This window comes from Typopeltis vanoorti, chromosome 22 (genome assembly GCF_054136105.1).
Source record: "Typopeltis vanoorti isolate ZY-2024b chromosome 22, IOZ_Tvanoo_1.0, whole genome shotgun sequence".
NCBI lineage: Eukaryota > Metazoa > Arthropoda > Arachnida > Uropygi > Thelyphonidae > Typopeltis > Typopeltis vanoorti.
In genome coordinates, this window is record NC_143570.1 from 20,633,458 (window position 1) to 20,656,030 (window position 22,573).

Consider the following 22,573-nt stretch of genomic DNA (forward strand, 5'->3'; position numbering starts at 1 on the left):
TGTGAAAAGTTGTGTGTTTAATTAGGAATTAATATATTCATTTATCACCCTGGCAAGAAATGAATAAATGCTATATTGGAATAGTATTCATCAGTGTGATTTGTTACTGCCAAAGAAGTTTAATGAATTGTAATATAGTCTTGTATATCACTGAGATTCAATTATATATTTAAAGTGGGTATGAGCATAATAGTTTATAGAAATTTTATTACTTTTAATTATTCATTGTTTATTTATAAATAAATAATTTGTTTTCTTAGTTTTTCAGAAGTTCTTATCAGTTTTCAGACATAACCTTATTAAGGAGAAATAATAACTTCACCATCCTGTTTGTCAGTGTGTTATTCAACATCCAAATAATCTGAAAGGCTATTTTTGGTCACTTTTGCAATATGCCCTCCAAACTTCAGCTCCCTTGTCAACAGTCAGTCATAAATATCTTGTCTCATTTATTTCTATCACTCTACTAAGCAGCCTCTGCTTTCCTCTTCTCAAAGCTCAAAGTTTATTAATCTTTGATGTGGTAAATGTTTTGCCACATTAAACTAGTAGCAGTTATCCTTTGCTCATACCTTTTGCTTAAGTCATCCTGCAAGACATCATCTATATCATCTTCAAATAATAGTCATTACCATGTCACTAATGTACAAGTTAAAATAACAGTGGTTCAAGCGTAGGGTCCTGTAGTACATTACTAGTCATCTGCCTTCTGGATTCATTTCCACCATGTCTTACTCTTTGCTGTGGTATCCTGTCATAGTATCACTGCATAGCCATCTCCTTTTTCCAACTAAGTTGTCAGTTTATTATAAGTATTATTATAAAAAAGTTAGCAAATTACTAAAGCAATACCTACTCTTCACAAAAACTACGCTGCTTCCATGGAGTATCAATGCTTTTCTCACAACTTTTGCTCTTTCTGCAACCTCTGCTTAATGATCTTGCTTTATTTATCTACTTCTACCATATTCTTCTCTACCCACTACTGAATTTAGGTCTTTTGCATCTATTGTACTTGCTCCCACTCAAGAAATACTGATTGCTCTGTTATTTTCTACCTCTATCTTGGAGCCTTCCTTATGGAATGGAACGGAACTGTTTTGCCCTCTTTCTGCCCCTATGACACCATCCCAAAACCAAGACTGGAATTAAACAGCTTGGTCAGAGAGACTGCTGATTCCTTTTCATATTCTTGTAATACATAGGCTGATATTCCATCTAATCCCAATGATGCAAAACTCTAATCACCACCAAGAAAAAAAAAAATTGCTTTCTCCATCTCCCATTTTTTAATGATATGCCTCAATAAGTCATACATACTAGTACTGCATGTGTGTTTTCTTAAAGTTAAACAGATACTGTTTAAGAAGTTTCTTTACTAAATAAAAAAAAAATATATATTCTATTTTGTTCAGTCTGCAACTATTCTCAAGCTGACAAAATCTACTCACCATAGGCAAGTGGGCAAGCATATTTGCAAGACATCTTAACATATTTGTTAAGCCCTGCACATCTAGAGCTTGACAGTCCTGCAGCTCCATCCATGTTCTCACATCAGTCAGTGTCACATCCGCCACTGCAGTAACTCTGCTTGGGTGTTACACATTTGTGAAATGATCACTTAGTAACTCAACTATTCTACCAGTTTCTGTTATCTCTCTCTCTCTATCAATACTCATTCAAGTTATCCTTTCGCAATAATTCTAAATTTTACCTTGTCAGATATCAGAAGAACTCTTTGGGATTTTCTTTAGTCTGCTTGGAGCTTCTTCTCACTCTTCTTTGCCATACTTGTAGTATTTTTCATTCTTCTTGCCTGTGCTTTCGTACCCATTAGCTTGCTTTAGATACCCTTCACAACCTCCTGTAGCTCCTGCCTAATGATACTATTCATCCGTGTAACTCCTACTTGGTTTATCCTCCTGACTCAGGGTATACAGCCAGATGCTGTTTACTTAAATCAGGACTGTCATTAAGCAAAGTAAGCCCATGCTTGGGACAGCACATTTACAAGGGCAGCATTCCATCAATATACCCAAAACAAAAAAAAAAAAAATGTTTTTTGAAATCTGTTGCAATTGTGAATTATATTAAAATGATTACATTATTAGGAAAGTTACTTCATGTTTTATTTTTTTTAATTTCAAAGTTAAAAAAAAAAATGTAAAGCTTATTGACATTGGATGGTGGCAAAAAACTTGGACGGAAAAGATGCCTGTAGTGCATGGGAGATGATCAGGAGCATTTGAAGCAAAATCAGCTTCAAATGCTCCTGATCATCTCCCATGCACTACTAACATTTTTTTCTCTCCAAATCCTTATGCCTTGGCACTGCTCTTAGCCATCTCTTCAGTTTTGTGTAATCATCTGCTTTATAATTCCACATATATTCTGCAAAATTTCTGCATATCTGGCAAGCTGCCAGGTCAAGACAGCATGATCACTCCCCATTTACAAGCAGTGTGGCTACTAACAAGTTTTGCAATACTCTTATCAGAGCACTCTTAAATCTGTAGTCTCATCTGTTACATGCTGACTCAAGTATTTTGATAAGAAATAATTATTTCTTTAATAAGAAAATATGTGGAATTTCTCATCTGTTACTATATACAAAAGACAAACTGTCACCTCTGTCTTTAGCTGGTGTTTACTTAGATCCCTTTGAAATACTTTGGGCAGACAGACCATTTTGTGAAAAAAAGAATTAATCTGTATCAGTACTGCATAGAATACATGAAATTTCAAGAGTCTGGTCTGGCACAATATACTATTGACAGTAAATGCAGGTATCCTGTGGGATGAAGCTTGTCTTCTCCATAGAAGCAGTTTTAAATATGAACACCTTTTCAAAGAAAATTGTAAAGCGCTTTTATATCAGCTTAACCTGAATCACAATGATTGTTTCTTAATATTAACTCTCTCTCTCCCAAAACTTTTGGGAGAGAGAGAGAGATTGTTATTTTATGTAAATATCAAAAACTGTTTTAATGATTTAATATTAATTTCTAGCATGCAGCAACTATTTTTAATTGGTAAACCAATTGTATTCTTGTTCTTTGATTTGCTTGTTGTTTCCACACACTGATAATGTACTGTTATTTTTAGTACAAAATATTTGTGCTTTCATTAAAGTTTATTATTGTGGTTATTGTATAATTTTATTTTTTTATAGATATGTCACAGGCACCTTTTAAAGACTGCCTTGTATTATCGGAAATCCATTGATATTCCACTATTGATTAATTAGAGTCCAATAATTTCAGAAAATCAGTTTGATTAGATATAGAATATTCCAAGTTTCATTATCTCCCCCCCCCCTCCCTTCCATTATCCATAAATCTTAGTTCTTGTAGAATTGCTTGTTTCACAAATATAAGTTAGTTTTAATTCTCCTTTAGAAATGATTGTTGAAGTTTAGAATGCATACATAAGCAAGATGAGGTTCGAAACTTATAGTGCTGGTTTTCAAAAATCATAAGTTTAAATTTCATGCCCTTTTATGTTCATAAACAGAGTCCATTACCCAGACTCATTTATAGAATAGATCAGTCATGCCAACATTATATTATAATTTGTGTGTATTGCCAATTAGTTACATATTAACTAATACTTATCATAACTGAAAATCACATGATTTTTATCTTCATGTTATAGGCTTCAGAAACTTTATTTCGTATGGCATTAGCTCGAGGAAAGGTGAAAACAATTCCTCATGGTGAGGTAAGAAATATTGCAATTCAACTTTAATGTAAATATTCGAATTTTCAAACTAAAAATTTATCAAGTCTTATCAGGTATTAAGTTTGATGTTCCTTCATATGAAGGACATCACAAAAGTTTTCTGCTTGAATCAGATCAGGTCAATTATGCTTGAAACAAAATTTTACATAATTGAATAACCTTGTGTGAAGAGAGATACCATGAAGTCATATCATTGGATTAAGAAACTATAATGTAGTGTTGTATTAGATGTTAAAAGAAATGGGAATTATATCAGAATTATGGATAGAAATGATTAAATTCGAATTCCAAGTAGTAGCCAGTTGCAGCTTAACCTCAACCAGAGCATTATCACTGTAAAGTTCATGACAAAGTTGCTTTTCCTGTTCATCTATCTTTCTCAATGACATCTTCTGGAATATAAAGTGCAATAAGTTCCAAACACATTCAGCATCTGAATATTGAATCATTTACTTGTGCAGAATAGACATCCTATCAATGAATGTTAAGGCCTCGATTGGTCACCTGAGACACCATGAATGAAACCTTTCTATATATAATGCGATTTATAATATTTATTAATATTATTATTATAATAAGTAATATAATGCATTATTATTTATTATATTATTAAAAATGTGTTATATTTTAGCTGAAAAGTATGAAGATGAGTACAGAATTACTGCAGTGACTTTGCTCTTCAAGTCTTAAAAATGTCTGGATTCAAGAAAAAAAAATGCAGTTAATTAGCATTGTATTAAACATTGTTTGAAAATGCATACAAATTAATTTGCAGTCAATTCATTTATGGATTTGAATCTGGAATGACAGAATTAAAAAGCTAACCTACCCTAAGAAAATAACAGTTAAGACATTTATTGAAGAAAGCCTGTTTTATTTAATTTGCCAACAAATTTTCCATGGCAAAAATTGGAGGATTTTTAATTTCAATGAATGTTAAGGATTTCACTTCTGAAAATCACATAATTCTAGTATACAGTAAACCTAGATTATGTGATTTTCAGAACCTTTCTTCTGAAGAAGCACTGGGATAATAGATTCATCAATGATTATCTCTCAGATTAATATGAGGGATAAAAAAACTTGCAGGTTATGTGCAACTGTTGAACTGCACGTAATTAGCGTAAACTAACTCTGAAAAGTACAACAGTCAGTGTAAGTTAAAAAGCAATCTCCCTTAAAAATTAACTCTAACAAAATTTATAAAACAAAACATCCTAAATCAAAAAATAAAGGCAGAAAAAAATCTTGCCAAAAAAAAAAAAAAAATGTTTTCATGTCCACTTCACCAACATATGTATTTTAAATTCGAACAGACGACTTAAAAGTAATATTTTTATACCATAAGGATGATGCTTTTACCTTTGTAAGATTTAATATTGCTTACCAGCCAATGCCAAATCTCTAATTTCTTCCTCCCCTTTTTTTTCCAGCTTAATGTTTCCTAGTCCTCTTCAACAACATTGTGCTTTTCACTTTTTGAAAATCGCATTCACATCATGAACTTTTTATTCCTGAAGCTCGATTTTCTATAATTCTTGTACATTAAGGATAATATCAGTGGTGGCTCTTACATAAGCACTGCGACAATACAGCACCCCCAAGGAAAAAATGAAAAAATTAAATTTTGTCTGTGTTTATAAATAATAACAATGCTTACAACATTATATAAATGCAATACAACATGTTAAATGTTACACCTTGTGTTTTGACATTGAATAGTTAATATTCTTGTTGAGAGGCTTATACGCTGGTTAAACATTTAAACATGATAACTAATATTTAAGGAATTGACAGCGTATACTAGAAATATAGATTAAATAAACTTTAATTTATACTTTTAGGAAAACGCTAGCTTCCTAGCTTTAGTCTCATTTGCTGTTATTAGTACTTGTGTGCACGTATCTTAGTAGTAAGTTCCCAAGAAGATGGCAACGTGACGTTCGCCGAAATATCGGAAAGTATAAATTAAAGTTTATTTAATCTATATTTCTAGTATATGCTGTCAATTCCTTAAATATTAGTTATCATGAATAGTTAATAATTGAAATTGTTCGATTAATGCTTTAGATTACGAAACAAATGCACTGCGATCTAACAAGTGCAAACGCCGATATTTGTTTGCGCTTGTCATTGCATGTTACATCATTAGATACGCTGCTGCTTGGGCAGTGTATCATAAGCTTGTGCGCATTATCTCTGTGAGATATGAAACGTTTATTATTGGTGCATGTTCGTGGTGAATTATTTTTTGAAAATTTTATTATGTTAAAATAACATATTTATTTATTATAGATACAAGGCTGAATTATGATGAGTGTCACTGTTTAAAATATGAAAAGAATTATATTTTTTCAATTATCATTACATGAAACAAATGCACTGCGATCTAACGCCGATATTTGTTTGTGGTGAGGATGAATATTTTTAATAAAGCAATTTTTTAATATGTAAATTTATTTATTAATAAATTCGTTACTAATTAAGAAAAAAAAATTTTTGTATATGCAGCACCCCCCACTTCAAATTTTCACTGGCTACCACTGGATAATATCCTAATAGTGACCAGGAATATCATTCTTACATTTAATACCCCTCCCACAATCCCCTAGCATCAATGAAAGCTAGATATCTCATTGGCTTGTCAGCCTTTGTGGCCTAAATCCTTTGTGCTGCTTTAAATGTCAGAAATGCTATCATGCTTAGCCTGTCTATCATCTCTGGTAAGTCTGCTGACTCAATGGAGATACCTATATAATAATAATCTGGAACTATATGTGATCATCTTTGACAATCATGGATTGGCTGCAATTTAAAAGTAGATATTTGACTGATATGATTGTTTTAATGATTGAAAATGTAAATTCTCCTCTGCAATTTGAGCACTACCATCAGCAACACCAATCAGTCACTAATTATTAAAAACGTCAATAAAGGAGCCACTCTGAAATTGCAGCTAGCTTTCAACTAATGGATTCCTCAATACTTGGCTTACTTTTTTTTTTACATAATTTTTTATGAGATTATAGATATACATTAGAATGGAACTCCTTATTCAAAACAGTTTGATATAAGCAAAAGTTCTAAAAATTGTTTTAAGTTTTATATCATACTTTTTTGAATGAGGAGTTCCATTCTAATGAATATCTATAATCTCATAAAAAAAATTATGAGATTATAGATTAAAATGGCTACATATGAATGAAAGATCTTCACTAACTCAGTCAAAACAATAATGATGACTATTGGCTATAAAGACTTGAGTGTAAATCCTGCATAGGAAGAAGTTCTTTCGTAAATAAAGGTGTGTTAATTGATCTGATACATAAACATCAAGGTTTTCATTTTGTAAAACAGGTTAACTGACTAGGGATCACATATAATTGATGTATTGGTATTGTGTGAATAAGACTAACCACCTGATTATAGCAGTAATCAGGTATATGAGAAACAGTGTTACTTTGATGTTGCAGGCCAGCGAGGTTGATATGTTTAGGGAAAGATAGATTACATAAAACCATGGAATTCTATGCTGGGGCTTTTAATTACATGCATTAAAATTTAAACTGCAATGAAACTTGTTTTATTGTTTATTTTTTAAGAAATTAAAATTAATAACAATTTAATAAGAACTATGCATAATTTTTAGCAATTTCTTACTGTTTTACTATAATACTTAAATCAAAAATTATAAAGCCATCTTAATTACTTAGATCATTTTTCTAGATTATCATCTTCAGTACTGCCATGGCATGCCTGCTTTACATTATCAGGTAATTCATTAAAATTGTACTGATTTAAAAAATTAAATTGATATAATTATTGTTACTTGATGTATGATTCATGTTTTGTGTTTTGCAGAAAACAAGGATTCTCCAAAGACTTCATTAATGTAGGAATCAAGTAAGTAGTTGATGAAAGCCTAGGAAAAGATTCATTATTTTCAAACTTAAAGGTATTTAAATAGGGAGAATAAAGAGAATTGAATTTCTAATTTGATTTGTTCATTGTTTTACAGCTTCTAAAGCAGAGGAGGCTTTTTTTGATATATTAAAAAAAAATCATCTACCGCCTTTTATTCCCATGTAGGAAGTAGGCGAGGGCGTTTCAGCCCTAACTTTTGGAGACTGAGTGGGCATTTCAATCTCCACTGACAGCCAGTCCGAGATAATTGGCTCAAGGCAATCAGTAAGTTACTCGCCATTGCAGTTAAGAGATGGCTAACAAGTGCCACCATCTCTTGGTCCCTAATCCTAACACAGTATTTTTAATGTCTGAAAGTAGTGTGGGTTCGAAGGTCTATTTTCTTGAGTTCACAGGATGAAACACCTGAGTTTCCAGTAGAAGAAACCTGCTTGCCTGTGCCAGAGATCAACTAACTTGGGAACTGATCAAATAAAGACTTAGAAAATGTTCCTCTAGTGGGCAACTAGATTTGAGCCCAAGTCTTCATTCATGCAGTCAAGTGCTATGGAGAGTGCAAATGCCACTTCCGCTGAGCTACACAGGCTCTAACGCTTTTTGCTATTTCTATCAAAAAGAGCCTTTGCTTTAAGCTGTTCATTGAACAATTTGAAGGCAAGCAAGGCAGCACTTCAAGTAAAAAGTGTATCCTCACCTAATCATCTCTAATGATCAACTCATTAGTCTCTAATTAACTCTAATGATCAAATCAGCTCACAATTAATCTTAATCCCTTAGTCCTTAACTTAGTACTACTCCCGTCCTCTCTCAAGGCCCTAAATATGCTCTTGCATGTGCTTGAATTGTAGTCTTAAGAAAAGCCTCTGGCTGGAGCCAAGTCCTTAATCTACTTTGCCATATTTCACTTGTATTGATCCTTAAAACAAAAATTTTTTTTTCGATTGTGCCATTAAAGATCGCATAAAAGAATTGTTGTTCCTTCCCTTACATACAAGAGAAATATTCAGCTATCCACAAAAATAACTCAAATTTAACTCTATCTCAAACAACTCCTATTAATTAATCAGTCAGTCGTGGCTATTACTACTCTTAGGTCACACAGGTTCAGTATTTTTATGAGGAGTGCATTGGCTAAACAAGATCAGGCAAGCTATTAACAAAAACATGTTTATTCTTACTAAGACAAATTATATACAACATTCAAATAACACATATCTCATGTCTGGTTCTAACTAAGACAAGAGTACACTGGAGACAATACTTGTCATGTGCCTAACTCTCCGCAAGATCAATTAGGCATTTCGCATAAGCTTTAAGACAAGGAAATCATAATCACACATAACTTTTCAGACACTTGGATGATGCTTAGCACACTTAACTTTCTCTCACATTGTAAACAATAAAAGGCAAAACTTAAACCACATTCACTCTTAGCATTACATAACAGGCAAATCTGTAGATCTCTGTATTCTACTATTCACACTCAAACTAAAATACAACTTTCAGATTCTTTCTAACATCTTCTATGCCACTAGATAATAGAACCAACGTTTGTCGTTTGAACTTCACAATCTAGGATGTTACATGAAACATTCTACTTACAATCTTTCTAGTTCATTGCACAGTCCTAGATTCTAAAGGCTTACGGGCACGTTCCGCTTCTTCCCAGCTAACTTTCAATCAGGCACTAGGACACAGCTGTGATAATTCAGCACACACATAGATCATCGAGGAATCACATGGTGGGATATCTTGAAAAGATGTCTCTGCTACTAGCAAACTTCCCATCTTCATAGGAACTGCTGCTCACGGGGAAACGCGACTCTTCCTCCTCGGAAAGGCTTGGCACAGGAATAAACTTCGAAACAAGAGCCCCCTAGCCATTTAATCTCTGTCTTTTATATCATTCTTCCGACCTTGGTGCTTCTTCTCTAAAGTCCCCCGGATTTACTGGAGGGTTTTCTCCGTCACCCACGCTATTGCTGGGTTGTGGCAGGAAAACTCATAATCCGGTGACCTTCACAACTGTTGCTAGCCTCAGGTCTCCTAGCCTAATCCTGTTTGAGCTTAATTTTAGTTACACATCTAGTGGTTCTTATTCAAATATTTTAACATTTAGGGAAAAAAAAATCAGCTATTGCCTTTTTATTCCCTTATAGGGAGTGGGCAAGGCCGTTTAACCCTATCTAACTTTTGGAGACTGAGGGGGGCAGTTCAATCTCCACTTGCAGCCAATCAGAGATAGCTGGCCCAAGGCTATCACTAATTAAGCGGCATGCAGTGAAGAGAGACTGCTGAACAAGTGCCGCCATCTTGTGTTCCCTAATCCTAATTATATATTTAATGTTTGAAATATTGTGGGTTCTACAGTCGATTTTTCTTGAGTTTACGGGACGAAAAACCAGAGTTTCTGGGAGAAAAAACCCCACTTGCCCGTGCCAGAGATCGACTAACTCAGGAACTGGTCAAAAAAAAGGCTTAGAAAAATTTCCTCTAGTCGATGACTAGATTCGAAACAGTCTTCCTTCGTGCGGTCAAGCGCCGTGGTGTGCAAATGCCACATCCACTGAGCTACACAGGCTCCTTAGCATTTAGTTACAACATTTATCTCAGTACAGTGAGTTATATATTCTTTTACTTACAAGTATAATATGTAATTTAATTGCCCGTGTAAAATCAACATAGAAAAAATATTTCTTTTTTTTTTTCTATATTTTACAATAGCCTCAGTGTTCCATGATATGGGTACATCAAGTCACACAATTATCAAACATATGCTGGTTTTTTGAAAATGATTATTATTATTTTTTTTTCATAATATTACAAAAAAAAAACATTTATAAACTGTGTTTAGATATACTGTGATAAATTCATTTCATCTATTACACAAAGAATATTTTCTGTATTTGGCATCCATACTTATTTTAGCATATATGTATGCATGTTTTTTGCTTCCCTGAGATGACATAAAATGAGGTGCATGTCATGCATGAGGATTTTCCAGGACATTATCAGCAGCCTAATTGTAACACACACACTGTTGATAAAAAAAATCAATGGACACCACAGTGTGAGGAGCAAACAGCCATGGCATTCACCTTAATAAGATGTAGGATATCTTTTCACTGTGATGATTGCAGCAATCCTATGGGACAACTTTACACAAGTGTACAATAGCAGTCAATGGGAATTTTGGACCATTCTTCCTGTAGGCATGTAATGAGGTCATGGATTGTTGTGGGGCAGACATCTGTTGCTTCAGTGCATCCCTCAGATGTTCAATAGGGTTGAGATCAAGGCTCTGTGGAGGCCAGTCAAGTGTGGTGGTATTCATTCATGTCCACAAAGTTGCAGTAGCAACCTTATGATGTGGTACTTTGTCTTGCTGAAAGAGACAATGGAAATGTCACAAAGTAGGAAGCATTGCATTGTCCAGAATGTTCAGATACCTCTCAGAGTTCAGTGTTCATGGCATCACAAACAGAGGTCTGAGGCCAAACCAGGAAAAACAGGACCATACCACCTCTAAATTTCAAGTTGGGGTGATGCACTCTGGTAAGAGACAGTCACCAGGCATCCACCACACCCACACATCCATCTGTTGGTAGAGGATGTAGCACGATTTGTTGCTTCATAACACAGCTTTCCAAGCTTCCACGTCCCACTGTACATGCTCTTTTGCATCACTGAAGATGACTGCATGTTGGTTCTGGTAATGTGGGGCTTGCATATTGTGGTCCTACCATGGAAACCCATGTTGTGAGCATCAGTCCTAAATGTTTTTGTGCAGATTCATGATCCATTTGATGCCCAGAACTTCACATTCAACGTATAGGTTGACAAATGGTTACATATTATCCTTCGTAGCACCCTAGTAATGTTTGTTGAATGTGGGTCATCCATTGCAGTTGACTCCCTGCACTATTTTAAATTTACTGTGATGGAGCATGGTGGTTTTCTTCCAGAAGATCCTCTGTGTGGTATCCAGTATGGATTTAAATTGATGGATTAAAAACTAATTTTAATGCTTCCATTATTTTGTCTATCACTGAGACATCTTCAGGGAGTACAAATAACACTTGTAACACACACACAACACAATACTGAATGAAACGTGGTTGTAGGTGGTATGCCTTCTATGGGTGGCTGTAGGTGGTCTAGGATGTAAATTTATTTTCTGATCTTCTTTAGTGATTTGTGTATTACTGAAGAAAAGGGTAGATGAACTGAGATCTCTTTTGTCATATTTGTTTAAATTGGTTGATTTCTGACTACTGTTGCTGATTCCAAAAGCAGTATTTCCATTATAAATTTACTGTGATGGAGCATGGTGGTTTTCTTCCAGAAGATCCTCTGTGTGGTATCCAGTACATGGTCTGCAAGACCAGATTGACCATAGTTGTGATTACAGATGTAAGTTTTGTGTTCATCTAAACGGATGGTAGTTGATCTACCTGTCTGTCTGAAGTGTGGTGGTATTCATGTCCACAAAGTTGAAGCAGCAACCTTATGATGTGGTGCTTTGTCTTGCTGAAAGAGACAATGGAAATGTCACAAAGTAGGAAGCATTGCATTGTCCAGAATGTTCAGATACCTCTCGGAGTTCAGTGTTCATGGCATCACAAACAGAGGTCTGAGGCCAGGCCTCAGACCTCTGTTTGTGATGAATAAAGAAATTGAAAAGAATAAAGAATGAAATTGAAAGAATAAAGTATCCTGTTCCTGCAAGGAACAGGATACTTTATTCTTTCAAGATATTCATTCAGTATTGGGTGTCTTGTGTGTGTGTGTGTGTTACATTTGTTCCCCCTGAGGATGAAACAAAAGATTGGAAGCATTAAAATTAGTTTTTAATCCTTTCTTAGTGCTGTCAATAGTCCATTAAACCTCCAACCTCGTGTTCTCTCAGCACTTAAGCCTTAAGACACAGACAGTAAAGAGATTAACAACAGAAAGTGATGGAATGATACTGGCCAGTTCAGCGGAGCAATGACCATAGAAGTACTTGTAGAATAGACACAGCGCCAAAACATTGCATCTGTGAGATAAAGGTTAAATTATGCAAATATGTAAGAGAGGGATCATCTATGAGCTAAATTTTTCTCCTCTGGACAGAGTCAAGAAGTTTTAAGTGCACTATCCCAAACATATAAGCATTTTAAGGATGGGCAGATTTGAGATTTGTATAAAGTTATTTTCTGATCTTGTTTATTGATTTGTGTATTACTGAAGATAAGGGTAGATAAACTGAGATCTCTTTTGTTAGAGAAAAGGCAAGATTGCATTTTGGTGGCATTGAAGGTGACCAAATCAGAGAGTTGGTTGGGTGTAAAATAACATCTTGAATGAAATAGAATGCCTAGTTTTTTTTTGGATGCTGAGGAAGCTATTAGGGTGATGTGTTTATGCCAGGAGAGACTGGGGATAAATGTCAATCTATGCAGAGGGTCGGATTTTATTTAGTAATTTGTGTATTACTGAGGGCAATGGCACATGAAACTGAGATCTCTTTTGTGAGAGAAAAGGCAAGACTGCATTTTGGTAGCATTGAAGGTGACCACATTGTCCTCACACTAAAGAGGTACATAGATCAGTGTTTAAGGCAATGATTGCAGATGATCTTGAAGCTTGGGATGTCAGAAGAGTGCATGTTTTGTCAGATAAGTAGGATGATTGGAGAGTACTATAACAAGCAAAGCTATGAACATGATTAGTGGTGATTGAAAGTAGGTCATTTATGTATTGGAGAAAGAGGGTGGGTGATAGAACAGAGCCCTGAGGTGCTCCTACATTGGTTTCAAACTCACAAGAGGGGGGGGGGGGGGGCTATCCAAAATAACATGCTGAATAACCAATGAGAAAGCTCACTAGCCTATTACAGAGGATGGCAGGTACATCAAAAAGATGACAGTTTGCTTAGATGGCCTCAGTGCCAGAGGTGAATAAAAGCTTTGGAAATGTCAAGAGCAATAGCACCAGTTTCTCTGCAACTTTCTATAGCATGTGTCTAGGTAATATAAGCTAAAAGGTCATCTGTGGACCTTGAATGGTGGAATCAGTACTGGTGGTTGCTGATAAATCAGTGGTCTCTAAGTAGTGGAGAAGTTAACTGTTGATGTGACTGCGTCCATTATTTTAGAGAGGACTGATTTGATTGTAATTGGTCTGTAGTTTGACAGTAGACTTCTATCTTTTTTTGGAATAGGCTGGATATGTAATTGCTTCCATGCATTGGGGTAAGTACCTACTGTGTATAATAAATTAGAGATGATGTATGACGTGATAGCTCTGGAGTACAATGTTTGAGAACAATTGGAGATATGCCAACAGGAGCAGAAGAATTTTTAGTGTCCGGGTTATTTATTTAGTAATTTTATGATGTCTTTTTATCAAAAAAACTACAAGAGACAATTTCCCTTGGTCATCTCTGCAGGAACTCAAGGAAAAGTGGTGCTGAGAGGTCAGCTTTCATTGGGTGAAGTAACAGTGATGCCATCAGGATGAGAGAGAGAGGTGGAAGTGCAGGTGAGCAGAAGCTGAGTCCTTTATAAAAGGACCAGAAGGCCAGCTTCCATTTGCACGAGAGGCACTTTTTCTGTTTTTGGCCTTTATGAAATCGGATTTAGATCTGATGATGACTGTTTTTCATTTGTTGCATGCTTTGGTATAGACTGAGTATGAAGCTGGAGTTCTTGATATGAGTCACTTGCAGTAAGCTGAATTTTTTTTCTTTCACTGCTTTGATACATTTTTCCAAGTCTGATTGTATTATCATGTAATTTTATTCTCATGGATGCTGAGGTGATCTTCCAAGTGACCTCAACATCCACAATTCCAACTGGCTTACCTTTTCCAGCACTACCACCCAAGCTGGACAAAAACTGAAGTCTTTGATATAAGCAATAATCCAAGGGAAATTGTACATCTTCCTACATGAATTCCTGATAACTTTCTTCCCGCTCCCAATACTCTGAATCTCTTTTTAACTTGTCCTCCTTCCAGATACATTGCAGAGGTCACCTCTCCTCTTGGCTACTCAGATCCCAATGTTGTGCAAGTTTCTGCTCTCATAACATACCCTTCCTCAAACCACTCCTGATGTAACATCTTCTGCCACTCCAAAAGTGACGAGTAGGATGACTGCTGGAATTTCTACTACTCCTTTCTTTGGTCTGACTACTACTTTGGTTCATCTGACCCAAACACCAACTCTGAAAGAGTCACAGAAACTATCCTCACTGGCATGAAAGCCTTCATTCCCTATTCTACCCAAAATCCTCTTCTGCTTTCCAAGCCCTGGTTCAACAGAAGTCAGACCAATCTCATATCTCCAGTTTATGCAACAGCCTTTCATGTGGCATCCTATCAAATACCTTAACAAACAACTCTTTGTGTTGCACGCTAAAATTACTCATACTAGTCCCACTGTTACACTGGATTGCAGTTGTCTCGCTGCTGTAACGAACTTTGTTTGTATGCTCTGAAGATGCTGGATATAATACCAATGAAATATTAACATTTAAGTTAATAAATAGTTATTTTCTTATCAATCTGTGTTCGCATCTATACCGTTAACATCCAGTCAACAATAGCTTTCCTTAACTTCTGTCATATTTAGGTAATAAGCTAACAATTTTTACTCTCTCTCTCTCTCTCTCTCTCTCTCTCTCTCTTTTCTTTCTCGCTTCTTGCAATAAACCTTTCATGTTGTTTCTCATACTATATTTATCACTATTTAAATCATTAATTCTGATTAATGATTTAAATTTAACCATCTTTAAGTGTTGTCATGAAGCTCAAAGTAAGTTAGCAAATGCAAATTTCATGATCGAATCACTGTACCATTATTTTTTCTTATGTTCTAACAACTGACTTATTGTTAGTATCATTATTCATTGTTACCTTATCTGCTTTAACATTTTCCTGTTTCTTCTTGTCTTGTCTGAGTTTCTTTGTTTCTCAACTTTTTCTAATTCTCTCTTACTGATTGTCTGATCATTTGTTTTAATCGTGATATTTAAAGTGTTAAATTATCCTCACTTATGTCTTCACCAGTGCTGCAACTATACTGCTCAACTGTATGAAGGTTTCTGTCTCTGGCAGCTTCATTAACTTGTGCTTTGTTCTTACAGGTTTTTGGTGCCATTTTTAAAGCAACCTAAATTTAACAATATATCTACAATTATATTACTGAATATTCTACATATAATAAATCACTCAAAACTACAATAGTATACTAGAAATATGCCGATTTATTAAAAACCAATAAGTCAGAAAAAGCTCCAATTTTACAGGAGCTTCCTAAAAATATGACCGCACACAGTTATAAGGACTGATTCAAGACCATTTAATTTTATTTCTAGACATGAATTTTTTTTTTCATCTCTTGCAAATAAAAACCAAGTAAAATTGTTAAAGATAAGTAATCTTGACTCAAGAAAAATCTTGGTCACAACTCCATTAGTTAACCTGTTAATAGCCCTCATAATAAATGATTAATGCAGAGTAGGGATGTCTTTACATGATAAGACAGAAAACTACTTTTTTTTTCCCTGAAAAATAGTAATATGGTTTATCTATTTGATCCACTTCGGTCAGATAGATTAAGCAGTTTACATCTCTATTCCTTGAACTAAAGTTGGATTACGTTTCTCATTGGTAACACCACACAGCTGACTGTACTTAATCAACATATTGATTAAGTACATTAAGCTTCAAAAAAAAACAGTCCCTTAATTGCAAAACTCATAATTAAATGGCTTGTACTCCAAAAATAATGGGAGCATATTAAATTTTTATAAACTGATTTCTGTAGAAGAAATATTTAATTTTGATTTTATTGTCTACTGCAGGTATCTTCTTGGTGCAGAGGAAACTGGACAATGCAGAAAGAACTCTGTAACACAATTGGACAACTGTATTATAGATAATGGAATAGATAACATAAGTAATCATGTAAAAAATGATCAAGTATTATCAAGAAGAAAAATTAAGTCATTTGTTGGACTCGTATATTTTGTGTCATCATTTTTACATAAAGGCATTAGCAAGACTCCAGAATTTTATTCTATGCAAGGAAGTCCAAAGCATCCATGTTGTCCTCATACATTAAACTGTCCTCTCTATGTTCTTGAGGTATTTAATTATAATTTTTTTTTTATCATGTAAATCATTAGTGTACTTTTTTGCATATATAAATAGTATTACTTCCAAACTTCCATGGGGTCTTGAGATCATATAAATCAGAGTTTTTTTTTTTTGTTTTTTTTTTATATATATATATATATATATATATATAAATAGTATTACTTCCAGCCCTCTATGAAGTCACAAGACTCACATAGAAGGCCAGATTCTTTGTACACTACAGTACCTATAATTCCTTTCCTTGATCATTATCATCAGAACATTTGCCCCCTCTCTGGCATCTCATTCCATTCATTCACCACTCTCCATGCAAAAAATTACTTCTTACTTCCTTGCTCACATGATCCACATAACTCAAGAAATGTATTCAATTCATTTTAGAAATTATGGACTTTACAACCATGTTATAAATAACAATCTTTATTTCCCGATTTCGACCTTCATATTAAGGTATCATCTGGAGTATATACAAATATACAAGTACAAGCTGAGTTACATTTCACACAGTATTCTAAAGAAACAATGATTTGATCACCGGTCATTCTACTGGCATGACCTCTAGTGAAAAAAAAAAAATTCAGATAAAATTAATTAATTATTTAGAAAACTACATCAAAACTAAATTCTATTTAAGATAACATAAGAGAAACATTCTTTCATATAGTTAGTTTTCTGACAGTAACAATGATGTCCTATTTTTAACATGACAATTGTTATATTAGATTTAAGATTCTGGATTATCTACAGTCCTGTTTATAGTTAACTCTTAGGGAGAAAGGTTCCATGGGTAGAATATGTGCCTTCCATATGCTTGGGATTTTTAGACCATCATTATTGTTCAGATTGGGGTGGTTGATAAGAATCTCACAGGCTTCCTTAAATTTACTTAAATTTACCAATACCATGTTTTGGTGTGATGTAAACAACTGGTGCTTTTCTAGTCAATTCTATGCAAAGTGTTCAGGGCATGATCAGAAAGGCCAGCTTCACCATAGTTATTATATTTAATGTGTTGTTAATGTTCCTTTTGTCTGATTGGAATTATGCATCCTGTTTCCCCCTATATATGGTGGATTACAGGTGCAATAAATACGGTATACTCCAGGGTGGGCCTGTGGCAGGAGTGGGTCTTTGGATGAGTTGGGTAAGCTTTTTAATTTTGCAGGAGGTTTAAAGGTAGCTTTGAGGTTGTATTTCTATAGTATTGTTTATTTTATCTGATGTTCCTTTAATGTAAGGAATGGTTATAGTTTTATTGTAATCTGGTTTATCTTTGTTTTTTATTGAGATCTTGTAGAGAATTTTGTTAATAGTGTTTTGGCTGTAACCATTTTTTAGAAAAGTATTGCTAATAACTTTAAATTCGTCTTTCAGTGCTTGTTCATTGGAGCAGATATTCAAATCCCTGTTTTTTTTAGAATATTAATGACACATAGTTTTTGTGTTGGGTGGTGGTAGGAGTTTATGTATATATTGGCCAGTATGTGTCGGTCCTTGGAGATTCAGTGGCAAACTCTGAAGGAAACATTGATTGATTCTGCCAGAGAGGCATGTGGTGAGGTTGTGTGCAAAGATAAAAAAATCAGAACTCCCTGGTGGACACAGGAAGTTAAAGAGGCAGTGAAGGAAAAGAAGAAAGCATATCAAAAGTTCCTGGCAAATAAGTCAGCTTTTACTCTTACAGAATACAGAGACAAATGTAAGAAAGCTAAACAGTGTGTAAAACTAGCTAAACAAAAGTCATGGGAGGACTTTGGCAAGAATATAGAAAATAAATATCAAGAAGGTGGCAAAATATTCTGGAGGTTGTTGAAGAAACTTAGGAATGGAGGAAAGAGTGCTGTAAAAGGAATTAGAGATGATAAAGGTGAAATGAAAACAGGAGAAAAAGATATCCTTGAAGTATGGAGTAATTATTTCAAAAAATTGCTAAATGAAGCAAGCAGTGATAGCACAGTGGTAAAAAACACTCAACAGGCATACAGTCAGGAATACATATCCATACTTGAAGTAGAAAAAGCCATCAAAGGCATGAAATGTGGAAAGGCAGCGGGATTAGATGATATTCGACCAGAAATGCTGAAGTATGGAGGTATAAAAGTCTTACCGTGGCTGCACTGCATAGTTCAGAAAGCCTGGACAGAGGGACGAATTCCCGATGATTGGAGTAGAGCTCTCATAGTACCCATATATAAAAAGGGAAATAAAACTGAATGTGAGAATTACAGAGGTATTTCCCTACTGAGTGTTCCTGGCAAGATCTATGCAAGTATACTTGAGAAACGGTTGAGAAGAATTGTGGAAGAAAAGCTTGGTGAAGAACAAGCTGGATTCAGGCCAAATAGAGGCTGTCAGGATCAGATCTTCACTTTACGACAAATAGTCGAGAAAGCATGGGAATATAACAAAGATCTGTATTTAAGTTTTGTCGATTTGGAAAAGGCATATGACAAGGTGCCAAGAGAGAAGCTATTCAATACGCTGCAGTTATATGGTGTCAATGGGGCATTATATCAAGCAATACTTAGTCTTTATTTGAGTTGTGAGTCAGCAGTTAGAATTGAAGGAAGTACAGGAAGATGGTTTAATGTTAAATCTGGTGTGAGACAAGGATGTACATTATCCCCTCTGTTATTCATTATCTATATGGATCACATTATGAAGGAATGTGGTATTAAACCTGATATCAAAATTGGAGATGTTAATGTCAGCTCTTTGCTTTATGCGGATGATGTTATACTTCTAAATAAATCCGCTACAAGTCTGCAAGATTCTCTGACTAAATTGAATAGCTGTTGTAATAGATATGGTATGAAGGTCAGCAATAAAAAGACAAAGACAATGAAAATAGGCAGAATCATTGAAAATGTCAACTGTGTTGTGAACGGAGAACCTGTGGAACAAGTAAAACATTTCAGCTACTTAGGCACAATTTTTACTGAAGATGGTAAACTAAATATAGAAATAGACAACAGAATCAGCAAAGCTGGTATGGTGGGAAGTCAATTGAATAAATTCATATGGAATAAGAAAGAAATTAGTCGGAACACTAAATTAGCTGTATACAAGACTGTGTTCAAACCAATTTTAACTTATGGATCTGAGAGCTGGGTCAGAAGTAAAACACTTGACCAAAGACTGGAGACCGCAGATATGAGAGTCCTGAGAAAGATTAGAGGCATGAACAGATGGCATCAATGGCAATATCATATTAAAAATGAGGATATTAGGAAAGAACTTGACATTGTCAGCATCCAGGAATGCGTTAGCAGAGCTAATCTCAGATGGTATGGTCACTTAAATAGAATGGGAGAGGAAAGATTAGCAAAACAAGTGTTCTCTGCCAGGTTGGCAGGAAAACGACCCAGAGGAAGACCAAGATATAGGTGGATTGATACGGTACAAAGTGCCTTAGACGATAGAAATATAAGATCTGATAATGTTGGAGTCTTGACAAGTAACAGACTGATTTGGAGGAAAATTGTAGATAGGAAGTTAGTAATGATGTAATTTTTTCGTGTAGTACTGTCATATCCTGTACACCCCTTGAGGGTACATGGCAGGAATTTGATGATGATGATGATGTGTCGGTCCGGTAAACAGTGAAGGAAAGACTGCCAGAAGGAAGACATGTGACAAGTGTATCTAGAAATGGAAGTGTGTTTTGTTTTTCAATCTCAGTTATGAATTGTATCCGTTTGTATTGTTTGTTTAGGTGACTAAGGAAAGTGTCTAGTGTCTGTCGGCCATGGAGCCAGATCCCGAAAACATCGTCAATGTATCTAAGCCAGACTTTGGGTTTTAAAGGAGAGGAATCTAGAGCATGTTGCTCAAAATGTTCCATTTAAAAGTTAGCAGTAGGGGGGGGAATAATGGCAAGCCCATGGCTGTGCCTTCTTTTTGTAGGTAGAAAGAGTTTTGCCATACAAAATAACCAGAATGTAATACATGTGTAAAGAGCGCTGTGATATCTGGGGGGAATTTGTTCTATAAAAGAAGGATTGTCTCATTGATTGGGACATTCGTAAAGATAGCAGAGACGTCAAAACTGACTAATAAATCATCTTTTTCTAATGTAATGTCTTTGATTATGTTTATGAAGTGTTGTGTTTCTGATATAGGAGGAGGAATGACCTACCAACTCCTTGAGTGTTGCCACTAATTTCTTGGCTAGGTGATAATTCGGGCTGTCTATACCTTTGACTATTGGACGGAGTGGTGTTTTGTTTGTGTATCTTTGGTAGACCATAAATTCTTGGGGAACGAACGTAGTGCAGTAGTAATTTTTTGACTGTATCTTCGGGCCATGTAGTAATTGATTTAAGTAGTTTCTCTGTTTTCTTTTTTATTCTTTTGGTTGGGTCATTAACAAGTTGGTATGTACACTATTGTCCAAGACCAGCAGATTCATTTTTTCTAAATATGTGGTTCTGTTTAGAATAACGGTGGCACTTCCTTTATCAGCTCTAGTTATTACGATGTTCGGATTTGATTTTAATGATTTCACTGCTGTTAATTCATGTTTCGTTAAGTTGCTTGTTATTGTTTTCTTATAATTTATATTTAAAATGGTGGTGGTTTCTAAATGTATTTTGTCTGCTATGGTATTTGGGATGAATCTTAAGCCTCTTTCAATATTACAAATAAAATCCAGTTTGTTCATTGATCTGGGTGCAACAGCAAAATTTAGACCTTTGAGTAGCAAAAAAAAATAAGTAAAAATCTGGCATTTTAAAAAATTTGAAATCTTCTATCTTTGTCTGGATCACATTGTTGTAAATTTTATCATCACAGTCTCTTACAGAAGAGATTACCAGCACTCAGTCATAACTTTTCTGTCATACCTAGAAAAGGGATTTAAAAAAAAAAAAAAAAAAAGTACCCAAACTAGCCATGATGATAATTATAGAACATAAAATATTCAATCAATTTTATTATAGCCAATAATTGCTTAGCTGTAGCAGACATTCTGGCCAGATCCAAACTACTTAAATGCGATATGCCACAAAAAAAAAAAAAAAAAAAAAACTGCCTTAGTTTTAAAGCATAACTTATCAGCTGACAATGCTACTATCATGCAGAATACAAGAACAAAAAAAAAGCTGAATCTTCTAAATGACAATTTTTCTAGATCACTCCTAAGTATAGCTTAAAAGAAAAAAACGGTCTTAAATTATTTAAGAAAAATTACTTTAGTTCAAAGAGATCATTGACAAGCTAAAACCCTTTCATGTTAAGCCTCTGAATTTTTGGGATACCTATAATTCAGTCTAATATCCCTGCCATGTCCTTTAGTTGGTAGTATACAGTCCCACCTATAAACTTGTCAAACAGCAAACTTACTTACTGCCCTCATAGGTAACTCTCTCTGCTTGATTAAAAAAAAAAATATTAATAATAATAATAATAATAATAATAATAATAAAATTCTATCAATTTCAAATCCATAATAAAAATTCTACCTTTAGAAATTCTGACATTATGATTAGCTTGGATATCACCTCTTTTCAATACTGTACAACAGAGACCCTTATATAATAAAAATAAACTTTATCACCAGACATATTTTAATTATTAAAATTTACAATACATGCAGGTTACTTTACACGAAAAAGTTTAGAAAGAAATAGATGGAACTGCAGCGGGCCTCCCTCCTCCTTTAGCTAACGTCTGCTTGGAACGTTTAGAGAAGAAAGCACTCAACACAGCTATGCGTTACCAGTATTATATTCTTACCCATCCACTTCTGTCTTCGACCAAC

General features: G+C 34.6%; 1 protein-coding gene across 2 annotated transcripts in view; it reads left to right on the top strand.

Annotated features, from left to right (window-relative positions):
• The window catches only part of LOC150094197 (transmembrane protein 135-like), a 198,477-nt gene that overhangs the window by 94,202 nt on the left and 81,702 nt on the right, over positions 1-22,573 (top strand). For both annotated transcript variants that reach the window (XR_016550264.1, XM_090412359.1), the window contains exons 5-8: positions 3,655-3,720; positions 7,468-7,514; positions 7,603-7,644; positions 16,518-16,800. Coding sequence is in view for 1 of the 2 variants with exons in the window: in XM_090412359.1 (XP_090268485.1) it covers positions 3,655-3,720; positions 7,468-7,514; positions 7,603-7,644; positions 16,518-16,800 (438 nt within the window). In the remaining variant the exon portion in view is untranslated. The remainder of the gene's footprint in view (positions 1-3,654; positions 3,721-7,467; positions 7,515-7,602; positions 7,645-16,517; positions 16,801-22,573) is intronic.